The sequence below is a fragment of the Condylura cristata genome, unplaced genomic scaffold, assembly GCF_000260355.1.
Source record: "Condylura cristata isolate star-nosed mole 26May11 unplaced genomic scaffold, ConCri1.0 scaffold00015, whole genome shotgun sequence".
NCBI lineage: Eukaryota > Metazoa > Chordata > Mammalia > Eulipotyphla > Talpidae > Condylura > Condylura cristata.
Genome location: NW_004567116.1, coordinates 17493310 through 17518838, shown reverse-complemented (window position 1 = coordinate 17518838; position 25529 = coordinate 17493310). Strand labels below are relative to the sequence as shown.

At 34.2% G+C, this 25529-nt stretch overlaps 1 protein-coding gene across 3 annotated transcripts in view; it reads left to right on the top strand.

Moving 5' to 3' along the window:
• The window catches only part of HIPK3 (homeodomain interacting protein kinase 3), a 66896-nt gene that overhangs the window by 5701 nt on the left and 35666 nt on the right, over positions 1 to 25529 (top strand). For all 3 annotated transcript variants that reach the window (XM_004682939.1, XM_012725584.1, XM_004682940.1), the window contains exon 2: positions 12570 to 13665. In XM_004682939.1, coding sequence (XP_004682996.1) covers positions 12572 to 13665 — 1094 coding nt within the window. In that variant the 5' untranslated portion in view covers positions 12570 to 12571. The remainder of the gene's footprint in view (positions 1 to 12569; positions 13666 to 25529) is intronic.

The following is a 25529-nucleotide window of genomic DNA, read 5'->3' as shown; positions in this document are numbered from 1 at the left end:
TTCCAATTTGTCTTTTTTTTTTTTAAGCAAAATGATTACACCTAAAGGAACTAGAGATTTAGAGATAAATAATAAAGAAAATGCACTTGCCTCCTTTGAGTTTCTTTTAGGTAAGTATCTAAGTGGTAAAAGACTGATTTTTTAGTATAACCATTGCTCACATTGAAAATACAAGGATGGGGTTTAGCTGTAATTGTTTTCTTTCACATTATTGTTAATGCTGGAACATTCTAATTGGAAAAAATTGTTTAGGTTTGGTAGACAGTGCAATAATCAGAGGAACAGAATAAAAGTCACTCCCTTCCCCTTTAAATTTTTATAATCATTTATTATAAATTATATTTGATTACATATTACTTGTGTAGAAAAACCATCTTTACGACCTTATGGAAAATATAAATCTTAGCTGCAATTAACTACCTATTTCATTTTAGAAATTTGAAAAGACGCATTTGATTTACTGTTAGAAAATTTATATTAACTTCAAGTTTTCACCTTCTTTCTGCATATTAATAAACAGTATTTGTTTTTAAAAAAATTTACACTTTAAACCATTTACAGAAAATAGCTTACTTAGAAGATGTTTCCTAATCAGTTATTTAAAGGCCTAAACATTCATTTGCATATATTTCAAGTGTATATCTGGTTAATAATAATGTAGGCTTGGTAAACTATATGACTTTAGATAAATAAAGCTATGGTTGTAAATAGTTAATAAGTTAGATGGAGTGATAACGTTGAAAATTAACCTGACTTTCTAAAGACATTTCTTTTCTGTAATTTATTACTTCTCTGGAGATTGAATAGAGTATAATGACATAAAATCACAATGAAGATTCAGGTTATGTGTTAACTAGCCTATAGCTATGATATTACTGTTTTCAAAACAAAACAAAAACATTTTGGGTCAATTTTAGTGGAGACACTACAGATAGCTCTGCAGTAGACTAACTGTATTACATATTTTAATTTAAGATCAGATAAGATTAGTATTGAGTTTAAAAACAATTTTACTAAATATATTTAATATGCTTTAAATGTACTTTGTAGTTGAATCACAGATTGTTGCCACTAATAAATGAAATTTTGTGGCAAATAAAACAGTGGTGAACTATTTGTATGAGACGATTTTACCTTGTACATATTTGAAAGTCCCATAAGTACAGTTTATGAGAGGACTGTGGGCACTTTTGTGGTAGGAAAACTTTGGTGACCACACCTGAAGGGAGAAGTCCTTTCCTACATTGTGAAAAAATAAATGAGGATATTTGAAAATGAACAAAAAACAGCAAAAACAAATAGAGTACAATTTTTGTAAATAAAATATATTTAATTTGAATTGAGGTCCTTAAAATAGAGTCTTGGAAAGTGCAAATATTATATTGCATTACCCTGTTATAATTGTATATGACATATTCTTACTGAAATTTGACAATTTGCTGACATTTTGATGTACCATATATTTGAATTTAAAATTGAATTCTATATGAAAATACTCTTAACATTTTAGGGAATGTAACATAATTGTTTTGTTGATAGCTTTTGAGTAGAAAATTATTGGAATGTTTGCCTTTTGCGTTGCCCTGTTTAAGACTAGTGTGGCAGTCATGAAAATATTTCTAATTACTGCTCTGTAGCTTGTAAAATCTCCTTAAATTATCTCACATCCAAAGGTATACTCAACTTGAAATTAGTTCTTATTAATCTGAGTAGAAGACAGAATACCTACGTTTATAAACTATTAGAAGCTAATCCATTGTATTGATAGTTTTTGGAAAGGTTATGTTTAAAAATGAGTGTCAGAACTGCTCTTCAGGTTACAGTCCATATCTTAAAGATTTTTCTGTCTATTAAAGTTCCTAATAAACTTTGGGGAATCACATATATTATTATGATACAAATAATCAAATACAGGTGTGCTATATCCCTTAAAATATAGCATTATTGAGTAGCTTGACAGGTAACTGACCAAGCACTTATGATTGTGTCATAAGGCATTTAACTTCTCAAAAATCTATTCCTCATTTCTTTTACTTCTAACAGATGAATCTGTAGAGGTCAATGGGTATTTGAAGTTCTTCCAGATTTACAACCTACTATTTCTGAACATAACCTGTACTTGTATACATTTTGTTTTTTAATTTCTCTCTTTTTTAAAAGATTTATTTTTTTTGTGCTTATGGAACTAGGTTACAGGCCAGAGGTGCCGGGGTGAGAGGATTCACCAGTGACAGAGTAGAGAGCAAGAACAGTAGATAGACAAGGTACATTACTGAGGGTAGCAATACGCAGGTCAGGAGAGGTCTGCCGTGCCATGTGGGTCACCTCTCTAGCCTGGGATCAAACTCCTGCTGCAGTGGCTGTGGTACCTTTACAGTGCTTCGCTTAACTTGTTGCGCCACCAGGGAGGACCTGTATATTCATTTCTCTTTCAAGAAAAGAAACACCTCCTTCCCTGCAAGATTACCTTCTACTCTATTGTGGATTTTCTTCTGGGAAAAATAAAGAGCAACTCTTTTTTAGCATCTTCATTATATTCAGTGAGTTTGAATTTGTCTTTCCTTGGTCTTTTTCTCCTCCAGTTTTTAAAAATTATCTGATATGAGGAAACTTAAGCAGCCATTTTTCTTTAATAATTGTAGCTCCTCAAGTCTATGGAGCTATCCCTTTTCTATTTCTTTCAAACTTCTTAAATGTGTACTCTAGTCTCTCTGAATTTTTGTTTATTTCTTGGGTCTTACATAGCACTCTGTTCATGTCCATACAGAGAAATTATTCCTACTAAACTCTCCAGTAATTTTATTTGTTTCTTATGTATTCATCTAGTAATTGCATCTGTAGAGTACTGTGCTCAATTCTGGGCTTTCATTTCATCTTTGAACTGCCTGTTGGTCTCCATTCCCCCTCCCCTACCCCCCCCCCCAACGACAAGGTAGGTACCTAAAACTGATTTGATGATCTTACTTGCAGATTTGTCTTTTTATGTATTTACCTGTTACCCTCACTCCTTTGTGCATAGTTTATGTCTGAAACTTTAAATCTTAAAATATTTGTTTCTGTGGGTACATTAAAAACCCATTACAGCTGTACTTTGCAAAGCAAAATTTTGCATTATTCTCCAAGTCCCCTTTCTTAGAATTAATATGAAGAAAATAATGTAAAGCTGCTTATGAAAATGTTCATCACAATTATATTTTGTATAAATAACATAAGTGGGAGAAAAAGCAGTTCCGCAAATCATGACATGTACATATGCTAGGACAATATGCTGCTATTCAAAATGATCATTAAGAAATCATTTAAGAAAACAAATTGATATATTAAGTTACAACTGTATTATAATCATAAATTAAAAGGTGTGTTAGAATGATTGGAGGGGAAGATTTCTCTTTCCTGAGTACTTTGTAATTTATGGTAATTGTAAATTTAGAAATGATTGCCATGCTGAAATTCTACCTTTTCCTGGAGTGAACAGTGTTTTATCTTTTAATCTTTTTTTTTCTTTTAATATTTTTAAGGCAAAATATGTTAAATTTCATATCTTAGTGTAGCTTACCCAATCAGTCATCTGATTCCAGTAATGAAAATGGATTAAAGATAATTTTTACTTTCAATATGCCAAGTTTCTACAAATAAATGACATGTAAAGTATTAACATTGTTATAAACTAACAACTTTGACATACTCATCATGTATAATTATAGGTAGTCATTACAAATGAAATTTTTATCTAGCAGATGTCTGAAAAAAATGTGTGAGATTAATTTTGGTCAACATGAAATTTTTGATCACTAGCTGAGAATGAACTCATCAGTAAACTGTAGCTACTTTATGACCATTTTCATTCAAATGATTTAATATTTTTCTTTCCTCCATCACACCGATTGCTAACCTTAATTTTGAATATGAATGTGCTAGCTACTACTCCACAACTTCAAGCCAACATAAACTTTCTGAAATGACTTTAAATTATTTTTTTTGGTGGCATTAAAACTCTCTTTAACCAGATAAAGAGAATAAGTTCTTACTACAATTCTGATACATGTAATTTTATAGTCTCATATATGACAGTGTGACTTTTAACACTAATGTTAAATCTTTTTCTTCAGTTTGTATGAGGCTTGTAGAAGGAAGAAGTATCTATGTGACCCTTACTAAGTCCATATGAATTTAGTCTGAGTTTACAATTTATGACAAGCAACCCCCAAAATGTGTCACTTTAAAAACTTAATAATCATTAAGTAGTCAGAGCCCCCCAAAAGCTGTTGTAATAGATTTCTAAGAATTCAGTACCCTTCCTTGGAGAGTACTTTTGAGAAGCAGCTTGTTATATTTCCTCATTAGGTCTTTACAAGTTAAATTGCTGTTCTTCATTTTTTTCCTGACTTTCCTAAGGAGACTTGTAAGTCTCTCTCCTGTTCCCTTTCTTAGATTTGTCATGAAAATAAGAAAAGAATCTTACTTTTCTTCACATCTTCTCATTTCTATTCCTTCCGTTGTTTCTGGTGTGACACCATAGTTTCCTGAAGCACAGGATTTCCTGGAGCCTGTGAAAGACCATCCTCAGTGTACAAGATAGAGATTACAGTTAAAATTTGAAGCTTGTAAGAAAATTGTCTTTTAACATTAGGAACATTTTGCATACTTCACTAAATTAATAAAAAAGGATACTTATATAAAGTGGCATATCTAGCAACTAAAAGTAAGAGAACATAATTATAGGAATAATAATAATAAAAAAAACCTTTGAGTTTAGCAATATAGGTCACTTTTGGAACATGTAAGGTCTTAACAGAATTTAGAAAGAATAAGTAGTTGACTTTTTTGTTCCCGATTATTTTTTTCAAGTTCTAAAATATCTTTCATAAATCTAAGACTACTATAATCAAGCTTGTGCAAAAATTCATCCTTTCAACTCTTACAAAGACATAACTGTTAATCTGTGTGGGTGTGTATGTGGGGGCAGTTCCTGTTCTCACTTCACTGGTTTTTAGAGTTAATTCTTGTCATATGTCTTACTCTGGAGTGTTAGTTCCCTTTCAGGTATAAATGTAAGATGTTATGCTATTGGAAGTACAAAACGAGAATCTTAAAGTCATTTAGCCAATGATTTGGAAAAGCTTTGTAGAAATTAATCTTCAGTTCTATAACTGTTCATTTAAAACTTTGAATCACGATTTCTTACAAAAATCTTATTTCTGAGGAACTTTTCCCTATATTTTGCACTGTCATCAGTGGATACTTGATCATGTTATTAATCTATGATTCTGCTACTTCTATTGATTTGTTTCAGAAGTATATTAAGTTATAGGTGTTTTGGTAATGTTGATCTTTGCATTCTTAGTCTTTGATATTTCATACTTATCTTTGCCTAAAATTAGGTACCATGAATTTTTTGGTAAGAAAAAAGTTTTATGGTGGTTTTCTGTGTCATATTTCCTATAAAGTAGCATGTGATTCATTTGACTTAAAAAGTTGTTAATAACCTAAAATGAAACTTTTTCTGGCAATCTGTTAGTAGATTTTGGTATTGATACTCTATGAAGAATCTAAATAAAATTTTCTTTTGTTAAGTTTTATAAACTACATTTGAATTCTTAAAGTTTACCTCAAGGAAGAGGACACTTGAGGTGAACTTTTTTTTTATCTTTATCTAACTTGTCTGTCATTATTTCCATTTATGAATTTTCATTTTTTATTGTTTAAAAATAGAGAAAAACTAGAGAATTATATGCTACAATTAAGAGTAAACCTTTAGTGCTGTTTTTAATTAACTGTTTTCTAACCTTTTTTAATAAGAAAGTTTGTATTGGCAGGGTGATTTCTAGCAGCTTTGAAATGTCCCAACAGGTCATTTTCTGTTCCAAAAGTTGGGATGTTTTGCTAAGTCAGATGAAGCTTGTTACTTAACATGCTGATTTATGGTACAATCAACACATTCCCTAGATACTTGTTCACAATACTGTTGGAAAATACCCAAGACTAGTGTTTTCAATGAAGTATTTCTCATAGGTACTTCAAACAACAGGTTTATTTTGTAAAATTTTATACATACAGTATGTCATGGCTCATCTATGTGAAAATGTTTTAGTGTAGTTTCCTGGAGAGAGAATACCAATAAAATAACCTGTTAGTGACATAGGTATTTTGAGATTTAAATGACCACTAAAAAGCTAAAATAGGGCCCTCCCTGGTGGCGCAGCGGGCTAAAGCACAGCACTGAGAAGCTAAAGCCACTTCCGCATGAGTTCGATCCCCGCCTGCCCTGGAGGTGACCACATAGCATGGCAGACCTCTCCTGACCCGCCCACTGCTCCCCTCAGCAGCGTACTTCGTGGATCTGCCTGTTCTGCTCCCCACTCTGTCCCTGGTGAATCTTCTCACCCTCCGCATCTCTGGCCTGTATCCCAGTTCTGTATGAATGAATAAATAAATCTTTAAAAAAAAAAAAGCTAAAATAATTTACTATTCACATCAAAAACTTACTTTCTGGTTATCTTGCTTTCTGTTTCTAATAAGGTATGTTATTTTGTCTTTTATCAATATGTACTTTAAGCAGAGTAATTGAGAAATGAAGCAGTGAGGCTGGAAGCTACTTTTTGTTGTCTGGATATTGCTGGATATACTAATTACCATTTGTAGGTCCTTATATAGACTTGTATTAAGATTTGTTATCTTGTTAAGAATTAAACGCCCATTTTCTTGTTTTGGATCAGAGTGAAATTGTACTTCTGGTCTCCATTCATTGAAGAAATTACATAATTACTAAAAGCTTCACAAACTATTGTGCGTTAAGCAATAACTTTTAAGTGAAAAGATTTCCATTAACTACTTGTGAATGTTTTTTTATTAATGTTGGCAAATGTTGCAGGATCTCATTGTATTCTAGATTTTAGGTTACCTGGGCCATGTCTTAAGATACTCAACAGTTGATGGCAGCATGGGAAGCAGAGGTGGGAGGGGACCTACTGAACTAAGGTGAAAGGCTGTGGGATACCTTGGTGGTAGGGATGGTGTGGTAACATATGTTAGATGTGGAGCTTCCTTCTGAATCATACATAGTTTTGTAAACTACAGTTTTGTAAATTAATGTTGCCTCAACTAAAAAAATACAATAAGAAACATTTTCAGTAGTTCATTCCTAAATGAATAACTCTTAAAGAGTAGAGTTGTACATTAGAAAACATCATTTTATGCCTATTACTCAATCCTATTTTTTATCTATCTTAATCAGTTGACAAAAATTCAGACCTAAAGAAAAGTTTTGAGTGCAAAGAAATCTTGTGTATCTTTTGTCTAGATTTTTAAAATGTTAACGTTTTGTATCATTTAAATTTTTAACTTTTCTCTCTTTATGTCACTTTCCCCCCAAGTTGTCAAAGTTGCAGACATAATTAATGCCCTTTAACTCCTAAACTTCCCTTAAAAGCCATTTTGGGCCCTCCCTGGTGGCACAGAGGGTTAAAGCACAGCACTGAGAAACTAAAGCACATTGAGCATGAGTTTTGGAGATGATCCACATGGCTTGGCAGACCTCTCCTGACTCACCTGCTGCTCCCCTCGGTAGTGTACTTTGTCAGTCAGCCTGTTCTGCTCCCCACTTTGTCTCTGGTGAGGTGGTCACCACCTCTGCACCTCTGGTCTGTACCTCAGCTCTGTATGCATAAATAAATAAATCTTTAAAAGAAAAAAAAAACCTATTTCTTCAGTTATGTCTCTGGTTTTCTGTAATAGAAAGTTTCTCAATTTGTGTTTCCTGACATTGACATTTTGAAGAATACTGCCTGTTATTTTGTATGACTCTCAATTTGGATTTGTTTTCTTGTATTAGAAATATAACAAAGAAATGTATTCCTCTCTGTAAATCACATAGGAGGCCATGATGTCAGTCTATCTCAGTACTACTGATTTTAACATTGACCACATGGTGAAGGTGTCATTTGTCAATTTCTTTCTTTTGATAAATAGGTATTTTGTGAGGAGGAACTTTGATAATATAAAGTACTACCAAGAACGATGAAGGTTCTTTCAATCTAACCATTGAATAGCCGATGCTGGCAGAAGATAGAACACTCATAGGATAGCAATAAAAGCCATTATTTCTTATAACCATAGCGGTTGCCGAAGCCAGAATCTACTTTGCTTGTCCAACCATTTTCTACAGACTGGTGTAACTGGGCTATGTAACTCCTGCACTAAAGGAGTTGCATTGCAGAAGTGGAACCCCAGTCCTTAGAAAACTCAAATGTTTTATAGCCTACCTGCCAGTTGTCCAAGAGAGTCATTATCTTTATTATACTGGATATTAAACCACCTACACTTTGCTCAGAAGAAAGCACTGTCTCCACCTTAAAAGGCTGTTCCTCATATAAATGCTGTTGAAAAGAGGCTCCAGAACAGAGGTGATCGGTGTCCCTGTTTGAGAGACAGGTAAAAATGAAACCTGTGCTAAATTATATACCAGTGATATTACTTGTTCCTTACACTTGCAGATATTAGTTTGTGTATCTATTGATAATTCTTGTTTGTATCAATTATTATGATTGCTTCCAAACAATGAAATTTTAATTCTCCTTTTATGTTTATTAATTGTTTTCCTGACTTAATTCCCATATCTTTCATTCTACCCCCAGGATCATCTCCCAAATAAATTATTACTAGAATAGATAAGCTTTCTTTAAGATCATACATTTAAAGAAGCTAGGACTAAGGGACAAGGCACCTCAAACTCGGCATGTCTAAAACAGTTCAATTTTGCGGCTCCATTCTCCTATTTCTTTTCTAAAATTTTCTGTTTGCGTACTGGTTTTTCAAGAATACAGTCAGAAATACACTTGCAACAATTTCTTCCTTTACTCCTCACCACGTTCTATGGTTGTTCTTAGCTACCTATTGTTAATCATCAACTTTATTGTCTTAGTATTTGCTCATGTTCTGGTCAACTATTATCTACACTGTTATTGTCTCTTTCAACTGTTGTCTCCATTATTATTCCATTCCTTTCCAGTTTATCCTTCACAGACTTTTTCTTGAGTAATCTTCCTAAAATAACTAATAGGATTATGTTGATTTTTCTATTTAAAGCCCTTGGGAGACATTCTATACCTGTAGCTCCTTAGCATGGGAGACAAGATTCTTCATAACCTATTCTCTTTCTTTTGTCTACAAGTATGACCTTTTTCTCCAGCAGCAACTCACGCAACCAGGAAGCTTTTGTTCTAGTGCTGGGGTTGGCTACTTTTCTTAACAAGCTTGATGGCAAGTATTTTTAGGCCCTGCAAGTCACATGTGGTTTTTGTTACATACCTTTTAGAAACAATCTTAAGAAAAATGTAGAAACCAGTCTTATAGCTTGTGGGTTATATAAAAATAGGTTGAAGGGTTGGAATGGAGTTCGCCATCCATATTTGTGAGTCCCTGTTCTACCCAAATAAAGCTAATACCATTTTTCATTAGCCTATATCTTATATGTGCTATGGTTTGTATCACATAGAATATATCCTTTTAGTTCTACTGAATTCTTTCCATCATCCGTCAAATTTATCTCCTAGAGATCTTACTGAAAGCTGTCTTGCTTCTTCAGAACACATACTAATCCTCCCCTTTCATTGCTACCTATGTGCCTTGTATATCCTTGTTATTACCCTAATGTACCATGTATCAATAGTTATATGTATATATATATATATATATTCACTTCTTGCTAGAAGGAAATCATTGATAAAAAATTAAAACCATTTAATTCATCTGCTAAATTTTTCTACTTAAATGTCTTGATTTGAACTGAAAGAAAAATGGAGTAAAATAGGATGTCACTGTATGAAAAAAAATCTAAAGTGTTTGGTTTTTATTTTTAAATTTAAAAATGTCAGTCATTTTGTATTTTTTCTTTTTGTTTGTTCTTTTATATACCTTTTTATTAATTTTATAATTTTTAAAATTTATCTTTTGTATCATTATGTATTCCCCATAAAATTTCCAAGACCAGTTCACCAGTGAACTGGTGATCATAGACCCTTGTGCTCTTCTCCCTTATTTTGATTCTTCTTCCTTCCCCTCCTTTGAAGAATGTCTCTTATTTGAATGTCTCTTATTTATGGTTGTCTGCTAGTTTTGTTTTATCATCATTATTGTTATTTTTTCTCATCATTTATTTGGATCCTACATTTCTCCTATAAGTGTAATCATTTGATATTTTTCTTTTTCCTTCTGGCTTATTTCACTGAGCATGATCCCTTCCAGCTCTGTCCATGTTGCTGTGAAAAGCATGAGGTTTTGTTTGTTTGTTTGTTTGTTTTTTAATTGCTGAGTATATTCCATATTGTCTATATAACACATCTCTTGATTCAGGCATCTATTTTTGGTCATTTGGGTTGTTTCCATATCTTACCTGTTGTGTATAACACTGCAGTAAACATAGTGGTGCAGGTGTCTTTTTGAATTAATGTTTGTGTGTCCTTTAGGTAGATTCCTGGGTCATATGGTAGCTCCATTTTCAGTAGTTTAAGGAACCTCCACACAGCTTTCCATAGTGATTGGGCCAGTTTGCATTTTCATCAGCAGTTCCTAGGAGAGTTCCTTTTCCTCCACATCCTTGCCACATCTGTACACCATTCTCACTGGTGTAAAGTGATATCTCATTGTTTTGGTTTGCATTTCCCTGACTATTTTTATATATCTCTAGGCCATTTGCATTTCCTCTTTGGAGAAGTGTCTTTTTAGTTCTTCTGCCCATTTTTTAACTGAATTGTTTACTTTGTTTTTGTTGTATGTGTGAATTCTTCCATCTCAGAACCCCCGTTTTCTTTAAAAAGGTGCAGCAGAACCTACTCAGTAAGAACAGGTGGAAAACAGGTGTCAATCCAGGCTCTGTCATTTAACAGTGGCATGACCTCATGCAAGTTTCCTCAACCATCTGAGCCCATACAAGACGGGGATTCCTGCTTCACAGAGCTGTTTCATTGTTCTTATGTGTAGAGTTCCTCTAGTCAGAGTATATCTGGGAGAGGAATTGCTAAATAGGCCATCTTTAGCTATACTGTGATTGTGCTCTTTACCATAGTCTACAAGATTCTCTTGTGCTTCCACTCTTTAGCATTGGATATTGTTCTACTCTTTGTCAATTTGATGGGCATTAAATGGCATTTTACTATAGTGTTGATTGGCATTTATTGCTAGCGAGGTTAAGATTTTGACTTCGGTTTCCATTTTTGTGATTGCCTACTTATCCCTAACCCATTTTCAGTGAATTTAGCCAATCTCAGCATGATTTTGTTAGATTTATTGTCAACTGTATGTTGCAGATATATTCTCCATATTTGTGGCTTCTCTTTATTTCTAATATCATTTGATAAATTAACAAAAGCATTTTGTTTTAATAAAGCAAGATTTCCTGACCTGTTCATTTATAGTTTGTACTTTTTTATACCTTCTTTAAAGAGAACCTTTGTTGCATTCTTTCAACTATTTATGACTTGTTAAAAATATAACAGTTTGTTTTTGTTAATGAGGTAACATTGGTTTGCAACACTGTGTGTAGTTTAGCAGCATTACATCTTTTCAGATTATGTTAAAAATGTAACAATTTTAAACTGACGGGGCTAAAACTATAAATTAAAAAAAAAGATTTATTTATGCATACAAGAACTGGGGAAAATGCTAGAGGTGCAGGGGCTGATGAGAATTCACCAGCGACAGAGTGAGGAGCAGAACAGGCAGAACAACTGCTGAGGGGTACAGAGGCCGCTACAGGAGAGGTCTGCTGCACTGTGTGGATAGCTCCCTGGCTTGGGATCAGACTTGTGCTGCAGTGGCTGTGCCTAGCTTCATAACCCCTTGCGCCACCAGCGAGGCCCAGAAACCATACATATCTTTTATGTACCTGACCATAAGTAGTTGTGAGCTGTATAGACTCAGATTATTTTTCTTAAACTTTTTTTTTGTATAGAAAAGTAGAAATATCTGTAATTGATGAAGATTTCCCCATCTTTTATAGTTGTCTTCTTAAAGGAAATTCTAGCACTTCAGTTGGAGAATATTTGGAGTATAATGTGTGCGAAACTGTTTAAATATAATGAGGGACCGAAATATAGGGTTGTGAGTGTCTCATGATAAATCCACAGGTGGTTGTTATATGATGGACATTTGGGAATTCATTAATGGGAGCCAGAGTTATTATTTTTAAGTATTTATTTTTGCAACAAGAACTGGAGTGTAGGGCAGAGATGCCAGGTTGAGAGGATTTACCAGAGACAGAGCGGGAAGCAACTATGGTATGATATTCTTGTGGTATAACTGAGTTGCCTAATTCTAGGCCAAGGACATAGCCTTTGCAGCTTTGTTAGATATTGTCAATTGCTTTCCCACCATTTATCTATGGTACACTTTATTGTTGTTGTGGTTGCAGTTTTTGTTTGCTTTCTATTTTATTTTCTCCAAAAGAGAAAAATCTTAATATAATTTCATTATTTTTTACAGTTAAGGATTTGACTCTTAAAAGTCTTCTTCATGAGAGTTAAAATTGAAAATGAAATTTTTTATTAACACTACTTTTTTTTTTTCTTTTGCAGGTATGGCCTCACAAGTCTTGGTCTACCCACCGTATGTTTATCAAACTCAGTCAAGTGCCTTTTGTAGTGTGAAGAAACTCAAAGTAGAGCCAAGCAGTTGTGTATTCCAAGAAAGAAACTATCCACAGACCTATGTGAATGGTAAAAACCTTGGAAATTCTCATCCTCCCACAAAGGGTAGTGCTTTTCAGACAAAGATACCATTTAGTAGACCTCGAGGACACAACTTTTTGTTGCAAAGTGCTGTTGTTTTAAAAAATACTGCAGGTGCTACAAAGGTCATAGCAGCTCAGAAAAAGCAAGTTCAAGTGGAGGCACCTCAGATTGGGGCGTGGCGACATAGGTTAAATTTCCTAGAAGGCTCCCAGCGATGTGGATTGAAGCGCAAGAGTGAGGAGCTGGATAACCATAGTAGCGCAATGCAGATTGTCGATGAATTGTCCATACTTCCTGCAATGTTGCAAACCAACATGGGAAATCCAGTGACAGTTGTGACGACTACCACGGGAACCAAACAGAATTGTACCACTGGAGAAGGGGACTATCAGTTAGTGCAGCATGAAGTTTTATGCTCCATGAAAAATACATACGAAGTCCTTGATTTTCTTGGTCGAGGCACTTTTGGCCAGGTAGTCAAATGCTGGAAAAGAGGGACAAATGAGATTGTTGCAATCAAAATTTTGAAGAATCACCCTTCTTATGCACGTCAAGGTCAAATAGAAGTAAGCATATTAGCAAGGCTCAGTACTGAAAATGCTGATGAATATAACTTTGTACGAGCTTATGAATGCTTTCAGCACCGTAACCATACTTGTTTAGTCTTTGAGATGTTGGAACAAAACTTGTATGACTTTTTGAAACAAAATAAGTTTAGCCCCCTGCCACTAAAAGTAATTCGACCCATTCTTCAACAAGTGGCCACTGCACTGAAAAAATTGAAAAGTCTTGGTTTGATTCATGCTGACCTTAAACCAGAGAATATTATGCTGGTGGATCCTGTTCGGCAGCCATACAGGGTTAAAGTAATAGACTTTGGGTCAGCCAGTCATGTATCAAAGACTGTTTGTTCAACATACCTACAATCTCGGTACTACAGGTAGGTGACAACTACTATTCAGTTATTTTTAATTTATGTTAAATAAAATGATTTTACAATATGGGTTGGAAAGGACTGCCTTGGAAAAATAAAAGTCAAGGGATGATCTGTTTAGGTTTGAAGCTTTAAAACATTTGTAAAATCTAGCTACTAAGTCTGCTCAAGCAGAATAGAAATCTCTACTATAGAGTTTCTTGCAAACACATCAGTTATTTTTATTAATAGAGCACCTTTAGGGTTGCTCGGTAGTTAAGGATGATCAAACAGATTTTTTTAGATGTTGGGAAAGTGTTTGTATTTTTGCTTATATCTTTGGCAATTTTGACTCCAAGAAAAATAGTTTGCTAAAGACATAGCAGATTTAGTTGAGCATTTAAAAAGTTTTATATGAGAATTTCAAAAAGTTATTCTCATTAATGATTTAAAGATTTAAACATGCTTCCTTGACATCTTTCTGCACAGATGCTCAGGTCACTATTTCATAACAAGTTTTATTATATTTTTCTACCTACAAATTACGATAATAAATAGTGTTTAGGTGTTGGTTATAAAGGAAATTTAAAGAACAATTTCCATGTAAATATTAAAAAAGGGCTGAAATATCCTAAAATATCCTGATTAATCTTGTTAACCTCAAGTACAACAAATAGTCAAGATCTAATGAATGATTACTAAGACTGAAAATACTTTCGAGTATTGAATGCATAATTTTATAATTTTGAGAAATTCTTTTCATACAAGTCTGAAATAATTTATGGTCTTAGTATACTATAGAGGCTCATGAGCCTCATCAGTGAACAAATGTACATGCCATTATTGGTCATTAATAACTTAATAGATAAATACATGCAACTTATGGTTAAAATTGTTAGAGCATGAGAATTATAAAAAGGTAATTATAAAACATATAAAAAAAAGGGCAGTTATTTTTTGGTATTACATATGCTTTGTACTATATCATTCTCATTAGACTTTGTGCAAATATATTCTGTAGTACTCAGGATGAGCTAAAGGAGAAATTATTAGCTACTAGAAAAATGAGCTCCAAATAGATGCTCCACCATTAGTAGGTCATCAGAAGGGAACCCCGTATTATTATCACTTAGTGATAATTAAATTTATTAAAATATGTGTCAAAAAATAGGAATATAATGCAATTTACTATTCAGTATATTCCTGATTATGATTTTTCGATACCATCCTGACAGTCTTTTAGATGGCTTAAAGGTATTATAGTTGTGGTAGGGTGGTAAGTCTTATATCTCATGATTAGATTTATTTGACCCTCTGCTGCTGAAATCTGTCCCCCACCCAATGTAGTAGACTATGAGATTAGCATTTAGTTAAATCTTTTGGGGCAAATTGTTTTAAAATTGTATTTAGCGTATAAGAATAATAGGGTTTTCCTCATTCTCTTTGTGCTCTATGGATTCTGTCTTTTAGTGGTCAGCAAGCATATTACATAACCTCCTGGCTACAGCTGCTTGGGCTCTATATTTAGGTCCCTTGTTAGTAGTGACTTCATTTCATTTGTTCCTGTATTCTGCATTTCAGATTTAGCTCTGTGTGATAAAGCTGCTAATTTTCTTTATTTGAAAGTTTTTGGATGAGAGTAAAAGAACAGCCTTATTTACTTTTTATACTTTGGGTAATCTGTTTATTAAGTGTTTTGAGAATGTAAATGAAATCCTTTCAATAGTCTACAATGATAAATATTTAATATATTGGTTTCTAACATTGGGCCTTTGCACAAATTTTAGCCTCTGTTGGAAATTAAAATGAAAAGCTATGACTAGTTTGCTAAGTGCAATTAATAGTTCATTTGTTTTTATGTACAAAATTCACCAAAGTTTTAGCATCTATGTCATAACTATGCCAAATTACAAGTTCTGCATTTAAAGCAAAAACAACTAACGTTTTTACTGATGTTTCAAGATTAAAAAAGGGGCGTGGGGGTGCTTTATGTCAATTCGATCCAGAGTTAGAGTTAGTAAATACTGAGGTAGATTGGACAAAGGGTAATATTGTCTTTCACTAAGTACTTTTAATATCTTGTATAACTTTACATGAAAATTGCAGGTTATTTACTGTTTTTCAGTGTTTGTAATTTATTCTTGGAACTTTTCCATTTCTGGCTTCTTTATAGCCAGATTACTTGTAAGCTGGAGTATCTTGAAAAATCATTTTTTCAATTTTTAAATATATTTTAACAAAGCAGGAAGTGAAAACTCACCAAACTAAATATTTTAAGCTAATCACAGTCGGAACATACATACCCTAAATTCTGAGGTAAATGATCTGTATTTAAACACAGGTTCATGTGTTACTCTGTTTCCTAGAACTGTGCAACACAGAAATGTAGTAGGGATATCTTAAAATAGACAGGGGACAGTGGCCAGAAATGTTGACTACTATAGATGGTGAGGCTGTCTAGCTTTTGCAGTGATATAAGCCAGAAGTACATGCTAAGGGCATTGATTTGCTCAAGGTCAGCATGTTCTAAATTTGGCTGTTTGAGTATGGTTTGTGTCAAGAACACATAGGGTTCTTGAATGCATAAAAGGTTTTAGCAGCAGAGAAGGTTCTGTATTTATGAAGTGTGGTAGCAATTTCTAGGTCATGAATATCTTATTTTATAATACAGAATTTTAGCCTGTGATTCTGAGTCATTTCAGATCACAGACAGAAAAGTGTAGGCAGTAATGTAACTGTTAGTTTACTGAGTAGTATTAGGTGTTATTGACATAAAAAAATGCTTTTTATTTTGTATGTAGTAGTTGACAGAAAGGTATGTAATGGTAAACGATTTAGGCTTATGAGTTTTTATTTAGGGCATTCTCACCATATATTTTTAGACCACAGAGTATGTCAAAATTTCTGTATTGTAAGATTCCTGTAGCAAGATACATAGGCCCATAAAATAATAACTGATATTTTATATAGGTCCTTTATGATAGTAGAAGAGAATGTGTGTACTGCATCATTTCTTTCAAGTGCTTTTATGTGTATTTCCTAGTTTGTTTCTTATGTCTCATTCCTATGAATTAGGTGGAACATCAAGTGTTTCACCTATTTAAAAAGTAGAAAACTGATTTTAAAAGTAGAAATCTAAGTCATACAGCAGGTTTAACTTACTTTTTAAAAAGATTTACTTATCTATGCATATAAGAACTGGGGTATAGGCCAGAGGTGCAGGGGGTGAGAGTATTCACCAGAGACAGAGTGGGGAGCGAAACAGGCAGATAAACTGAACTACACTGCTGAGGGGAGCAGCAGGCGGGACAGGAGAGGTCTGTCGCACCATGTGGCTCAGCTCTCTGGCTGGGGATAGAACTTGTGCTGCAGTGGCTGCTGGTAGCTTCATAACGCTGAGACTTAACCCCTGGTGCCACAAGGGAGGGCCCTAATTTAATTTTTGTTGAATCCTTTTTGTGTGCAAATATGCTACTACTAGCAATACAGAGATGACTAAAACTTGATTCTATTCATTTAGTGGAGAAAAATAGTTTGCCAAAGGAAGTTCTAGGGTCAAGGTATGTGCAGGGTACTACAGGAAGCCACGTGGGGGCACTTAACCTACTAATCTGAATGTTCAGAGAATCCTTCCCAGGAGAGATGAACCCTGAGTAGAGAAGGTGAAGGAATTGACCTGAAATTGCTGAGTTTCTCTATGATGAAATAGTTGTTCTTGTTTGACAATCTCCATTTGACAAATACAAGGTTGTTAGCTAATTAGTTTTAATAGAAGTTTCCAAAGGTGGGTTTCAATGCCATCATACTATTATACTTACAGACACAGATTGCTACATATATGTAGCCTTCAGATAAAGTTTGGCAGAACTCAAATTTTTTACACTTTTGAGATATGATTAAAATATCATGAACTTCACCATTAAAAGTGTATAATCCAGTGATTTTTTACTGTGTTCACAGTTATCTGTAGAACATTTTCCTTACTCCCTTCTGTACCCTAGGTCATCTTATACTAGTCTCACCATCTTCCCAATGCTAGGCAACCAAAATTCTCTATTGATTTCCATATTGTGAACATTTAATAGAAATTGAATCATATATGAATTGGGCCTCTTAACTGACCTTTTTTCACTTAGCATAATGGTTTCAAGGATTATCCCTGTGATACATATATCCATCCCCCCACACACATATACATATTTCTTTGTTGCCTCATAATATTCCATTGTATGCCACATTTTATGTCCATTCACAAATTGATGGAAATATTTTGTACCATGAAAAAATACAGGAATAGGGCCCTTCATGGTGGCACAAAGTGTTCAAGTGCAACTCTCTGAAGCTATCATCTGCATGAGTTTGATCCCTGTGCAAGGAGCTGACCCACATGGTGCAGCAGACCTTTTCTGTCTTGCCTGCTGCCCCCCTCAGCTGTATATTTCTGCTCTCTACTCTGTCTCTGGTGAATCCTCTCATCTCCTGCACCTCTGGGCCTATACCCCAGTTCTTTGTATATAAACATTTTTTTTTTTAAAGAAAAGATACAGGAATAGAAAACTTTAATATATAGTCCATGATTAAATGTTTCATTCAAAATACTTAATCCTGATTAAGTCTAAAGTACTGTGCTGGGCATTACTTGTACATTAAGGCACAGAACATGTATAGGTCCTATCATTATGGTACTTATAAATCTGATGTGTCAATAATTAAAAAAGTATAAAATACTTTGATAGAAAGGAAATGGAACGGGAATAAGAGGTTGTACCTGTATTTTACTTTTTCTTTGAAACAATTTTAGTTGTACAAAGCTGCTAAAGTAATTTCTACATATTCTTTACCCTGTTTCTCTACATGTATCAAATTTAAAATTTACTCACTCATTGTTTCTGTATATGCACACAGTTTTTTTCATTTGAGAGTAAATTGCAGGCATGAAGCCTCTTTACCTCCAAAGGAATTTATTAACAAGTTAAACAATAATAAAAGATTTGTGTATTTCCTAAATGTGAAAAGTTATATGCATGATCCCAGTGCAATGATAAAAATCATCAGTTAACATTAATTCAGTATTATTGATATGATGAACTGTCAACCATTCAGAAAACTATGACTTAAGGAAATAAAAATCAATTTAATTCTAGTTGCTTTCTTTGCAGACTATGCACATTTTGCTCATTGCTTCACTTATGACTTTTTCTCCACTCTGAATTCAGTCCGTGGTGACACATTGGTCTTTTTGGTGCCCTCTACTCTGGAACAGTTCCTTGGTCTTTTGGCTTTCATGACCTTAATGTTTTTTGAAGCGTCCTTGTCAATTATTTTGTGAATTTTCTCAATTTTGGTTTTTTTTTTTTTGATTTATTTGTGCATACAGAACTGGGGTACAGGCTAGAGGCTTGTGGGCGGTGAGAGGCTTCACCAGAGATAGAGTGGGGAGCAGAACAGGCAGATCGAGGAAGTACACTGCTGAGGGGAGCAGCGGGCAGGTCAGGAGAGGTCTGCCACGCCATGTGGTCACCTCCCGGGCAGGCGGGAATTGAACTCATGTGGAAGTGGCTTTAGCTTCTTAGTGCTGTGCTTTAACCCGCTGCGCCACCAGGGAGGGCCTCAATTTTGGTTTTTCTGATGCTTTAAAAATATGCATTTTGGAAGAATTTTACAGTAATGGTGGGTTCTGACATAATTGAAGATTGGATGAACAATGCCAGTTTTGACCATTAGTGGTAATGTTAACTTTGACTATTGTGTTGAGGTGGTGACTGCTGGTGACTTTACTTTTCACCCCTTTGTTATTAATAAGTAACATGTTAGAGAGATACTTTGAGACATTCATATTTACTCTTTCTCCTTATTTTCATGGGCCAATTTTTGCATCTATTGATGACTTACTATAAACAGTTATGATGTGGGATTGCAAAGTAATGATTTTCTAATTCCAGAATTCCTCTATAAGGATTTTTTTCTGTATGGGAAAGGCTTTTCACTTTATTTTCTTTAGATTTTTGTATGAACTAATGGATTCATATTCAGTGGGCTCTGTTAATTTATTATCGTCTTGTTCTAAGCTGTCCAGAAAAAGGCGACATGTGTTCCTTTTACAATGACCCACCCTTCCTTGAATGCTTGCATGGCATCCCAGGTTTGTTTTGTATTTTTCCTGCACCGTCCCTGGAATTGGTCCCTTCTCTAAGGAACTCTGCTTTCTTTTTGCAGAATGGTGTTTAGAAAATAAGAACTGGATGCTCTTACCACCTAAAGGCTCATTGGTGCTAAGATGTTGTGGCTTTTAGACCTTTTGTGTGGCAGAGATAGAAAGTGTGTGTATGTATGTATATTTCCCTATTTGTTGATGTATTGAAGTTATGAATTTATACTCATATATCCAATTCTGACACCTCAGTTTGTTCTATTTATAATGCTTTTTCTAACACTGAGACTCTTGACTTTGATTATTTCATGTTACTTATTTGCTCAATCCTAGAATTTGCTCAGTCCTACTTACTATTGGAATCATTACTTCATACCTCTGCTAGTTTACTAATGTCAGTACAATTTATTTGTAGTTCTTTTATTGCTTAACCTAAGACTTGCAGCATTGAAGTTGTAATACTATCAAGTTATATAGATAACATTTTCCCAAGCCCTCTTTCAGTTTGATTATGTTCTTTAAAAAATAATTATTTAAAAAAAAATCCATTTTGGTTCCCCCATATCCTTCTTTATTTATATGACTGTGTGAAACTTAAGATATTTAAAAAATCAGTCATATAGAAAGATTATTCAGAAGTGCTCTCACACCTTCCCTTGCCCATTTTTCACTTCATTCCTACCCAGCCCTTTTGGTAACCATTATCATTGATTACTGGTTTAGCGAGTTTGTGTTGTACTGGAAAGATACCTTTTAGCACTGGCCTATTTTTCCCTAACAGTTTCCTGGAAATCATTTCATATCAATTCAGAGATCGTTTTCATTCTGTTATATTGCTGAACAGTACAGATTATTGTATAGATTACCAAAGTTTATTCAGCTCTTTTCCTAGTTATTGAACACAGTGTTTCACAATTACAGAGAACAACATTGTGTGCATATTGATTTTGCATTCTGTTGGAGTTGATTCTCGAGGTAAATTTCTAGCAGTCTAATTATTTAGTCAAGGGAATTTAGCAAATTTAACAAAACTACATATGCTTTTTGACTAAAAGTGATGTTTTCATAGAATGTAACCAATGTAGGTTAGAACGTGGCAGTCCTGACTTCACACACTTCGGAATGTATCTGCCTATTTGTTTCTGAGTCATCAGCATTTCCATGAATGGAATTCAGTACCCTGGATGTTACTAAATGGGTGTTTGCTGCCTTGAAAGAGTGATGCCAGTTCTGTGGCCAGTGAATAATTTAGCCATCAGCTGATGTGACAGGATTGTATTACTTAGGAGAGAGTATCTAATACGTGCTAAACTTAGACATTAAAAAGAATAGTATTTCTTTTGTGGGAAATGTTGAACTACAATTTTTGAGTATCTAAAAACCAATGCACTAAATTAAGAATTATTTGATCTAATATTTAAATTATAAAGGAGTAATGGATACTATCAGAAAAAGTAAAAAATAAGAAGGCTATGAGGCAAAACAGGAATAATTTCCCCCATTATAATATGATTTTATTACGTAATTTTTTATAATATATTTTATACTTTGTCTTCTGATATTGCCAGAAGGAAACTTCTTATATGCTCTTGGGTACTTGTAGGTATATTTTCATCACATTTCTAGAATGTTTGGATCAAAAGATACGTACACTTTTTAAGATTTATGTATTTATGCAAGCAAGAACTGGGGTGCTGACCAGCTGTGTGTGGGGTGGGGATTAACTAGAGAAAGAGTAGGGGAGCAGAGGGCAGATAAACTGAAATACACTGCTGAGGGGAGCAGCGAGTGAGACAGAGATAATGTGCTGTACCTGTGGGTCAGCTCTCTGGTCAGGGATAGAACTTTTGCTGCAGTGGCTGTGAAAAGCTTCATAGTGCTGTAACTCCTTGTACATAGTACTTTAACCTCTTGTGCCACCAGGGAGGCCCCAGGGTATGTGCATTTTGCTGGTGGATATTGCCATATTCCCTCCCAGAATTATTGTGCTATTCCAACTTGTAGTCTCACTAATAGTGTGTGAAAATGCTCTTTTTCCTGTCATCACAATATCTCTATTCTGATATGGATTCCCTTAGTGTATTAGTAATTCTGTTAGTATAGTCTCTGCCTTTTCCTTTTTATCCTGCATTTTTAGATAGATATGGATTTGTTTAGGAGATAACAGAAATATGCATGCAATTATATGCTTGGATTTCCATATAGAGGAAATAGATAGATATGGTATGCCTTTTCCAAAATCCTTGACTTAAGAATGTAACCCTATCCTTTTAGAAATATTCTGAATAAAACCTACACTGAGTGCCTATATACTTGAGTGCATTGGGATTCTTTATAAATGTCTTCTTTCCTAGTTCTTGAACAAAAACAGCACTGGATTGAAAGGGGTATTTGCATGGGGAGTGCAGGATATGAGCAGCTGGTCACATTTTCATAAACATATAAAAGTGGCTCTACTTCTTGCTTTCTGTGGCTCTTGAAAGCTATTTTCTTGGATTTTACCCAAGAGTTTCTTGGAGTTTTTTTTTTTTTTTTTTTTTGTAGTTCCTGTGCCCCATACATCCTATCACTCTATATCAACTTACTGAAGACACAGTTCAAATCTTACCTGGGGTTATGAGACTTTAGAACTTTCCAGTTAGAATGTCTATATATTGCTATGGCAGAGAAATTAGCACTTTCACAGTCTTCTTAAGTTAGAATTTAGTCTTGTCTGTTTATACATTGTATTGTAAACTCAACATTCAGAGAATATGTAGTTTGTGATTTTGTGCTCATTTATGTGGTCTAGTGCCATGCTCTTCAGGGGAGTTACACAGCCTAGTGTGTGAGTACAACATGTGGAATGAAATTGTTAGGAAGAGTCCCAACTTTACCACTCATTCATTAGCCACATTCCTGGAGCAAGCTCTTAAGCCTCTATGTATGCATTGGTTTCCTCACCTGAACTTGTATGCTTTATTGGGTTGCTATCAGGATTAAATAAATTAGCATGTGTTAAGTGCTAAGGACATTGGCATTTAATAAGCATTATTTAAATGTTAGCTATTATGTTGATGAAATATTTACTGAATTGAGTAGAAATAAATTTTTAATCTGCTCTTTTAAGGTTGTCATTTATGCTAAGGATGAAAATCTGAAACTGGAAAGAGTGTGTATATGTTAATTTAAAAGGGGATTAAAATACTATAGAATTGTGATCATGTTAATGTGCTTGGGAAACAATTGGTAAAATTCAGTGGGTTTTATACTACGACCGCTGATAACTTGCCCATGTCTTTGTTCTTTCTCATTAAAGTGTCTCTGATTGTCTATGCACCCTGTATTAAGGAGCTGTTTCATACCGTAGCAGAATGCTGCTTGGTTTTGTAAATATTTGTTTTTTTCTTTTTCAAGTCTAATTATGTCAACAGTTCCTAAAGATAAAATATTTCTATTCAGGATGTTGTGATATAGAGGCAAGTAATTTTGAGTTGGAAATATCTATGTAAACATTTAGTCTAACATACTTTATGGACAACTGAAGTCCAATATATATACTTAACTGAGAACTGGCATATCAGTATTTAAGTAAATTATACATGTATATAATATGGGTGTATTTGATATTGAGTAATAGCAAATTCATAATAATAATACTCTTTAACATGTAAAATAATTAATTTTTAGATGACTTATTTTTAAATTGAAATTTTAAGATTTATTTATTATTTTTTAAAGGTTTTTTTTAGTGCATACAAGAACTAGGGTATAGGCCAGAGGTGTAGTGGGGGTGGTGTGGAAGGATTCACCAGAGACAGAGTGGGGAGTGGAACAGGCAAATCTACTGAAACACACTGTGAGGGGAGCAGCTGGTAAGACTGGAAAGGTCTGCTGTGCCATGTGGGTCACCCCGCTGGCAGGGGATCAGAACTTGGGATACATTACTTCATAGTGCTGTGCTTTAACCCACTGTGCTACCACCAAGGACCCTAACAACTTATTTTTTATTTATTCATGCATTCAAGAATTGGGATATAGGCCAGAGGTGCTGGGGCAGTTGTGTGTGTTTGTGAGAGGATTCACTGAAGACGGTGGTGAGTAGAATAGGCAGATTTATTGAAATACACTGCTGAGGAGAGCAGAAGGTGAGACAGGAGAAGTCTTCTGCACCATGTGGGTTGGCTTCCTGGCCAGGGGTTGAATTCATGCCGTCAGTGGCTGGCAGTAGCTTGGTAACACTGAGACTTTAACCCCTGGAGTGCAAGTTTCCTTTCAAATTAGTGTTTTTGAATTTTTGGCTAGCTACCAAGTGGGTCCATATAGATATGGCCAGAAATAAGTGCTGGGGATGCTGTAGAGATATTCATACTCTGCTGATAGAATGCAAACTGGTCTAGCCCTAATGGAAAACAGTCTGAAGGTGACTCAAAGCATTAGAAATTGATATGCCATTTGACCCAGTAAAATTACACTTTAGATCTAAGGATATAACTTTTTAAATGGTAAATGTAATTGTGGAAATTGGTAGTCAATGACTGTAAAAGTTACATGAAAATGTGATTTCATTTTAACAAATACTTCTAGAAGTATTTAGAAAGAATAAACTCATAAGGCAAATTTATATTTGAATATTATAATGGTAGAGCTGTGCAATATGACAATTGTGTATTTGAATCTTGTAAAGACTATGTTTGCTCTACCCATCATCAACATGTAACTTATTCAAAGAAATGTCATTGAATTACTAGCAAGATTCTAAATACTATAGTATTTTGGGTGTTATTCCACTTAATGGTTTATAGGAAAACTTTACAATTTCCACTGTTTGTGAAGCAATAGATACATAAAACATTTTCAGTGAAGGATAGAAGATAAGTTAAAAAGTGAAACAATATGCCTATTTATTTTGCCTAAATAATGCCAAGTTATAAATTCTTATTATTTATTCACAGGTTCACATTTCTGGTTCTGCCACTAATTGTGTTACCTTGAGCAAGTTGTTTAACCTTTCTGAGCTTTAGCTTACTCATTTGTGAAAGAATGATGATAATAACTACCTCAAGGGTTCTTGTGAAGGTTAAACACCATAAAGCATGTAATGCATTTAATACAGTCTTGGGACATTGTACACACTTTATAAGTATAAGCTATTAAAAAAAGTGGTATGTTTTGAAGGAAAATTACATATTGTAAGATTGCATGATGATAGAGAACACCATAATTTCTCCCTAGTGACCTGCATTGTGTAGGGGTACATGTGCTGCTGTTCTCTTCAGAGGAGAGCCTTTGAAAGCTTATAAAAAAAATTGGTTGAATTTGTTGGGTAATAATTAGTGCAGCCATTTTTTTTGTAGGCTGTTTTTATAGAGGTTAAAAATGGAAAAACTTAGTTTTTCCATTTTGATAATAGCCTACAGTAACTTTTGCCTTCTGTGTGTTTCTTCCTTGTGCAACTCTTATATTAAAATGGAACACTTCTGACATTTCTAGCCACCAAATGTGGGGAGGTTCCCCCCCACAATAAGCAAGCAATTCTTTCTTTCTTTCTTTCTTTCTTTCTTTCTTTCTTTCTTTCTTTCTTTCTTTCTTTCTCTCTTTCTTTCTCTCTCTCTTTCTTTCTTTCTCTCTTTCTCTCTTTCTCTCTTTCTCTCTTTCTTTCTCTCTTTCTCTCTTTCTCTCTTTCTTTCTTTCTTTCTTTCTTTCTTTCTCTCTTTCTCTCTTTCTTTCTTTCTTTCTCTCTTTCTTTCTTTCTTTCTTT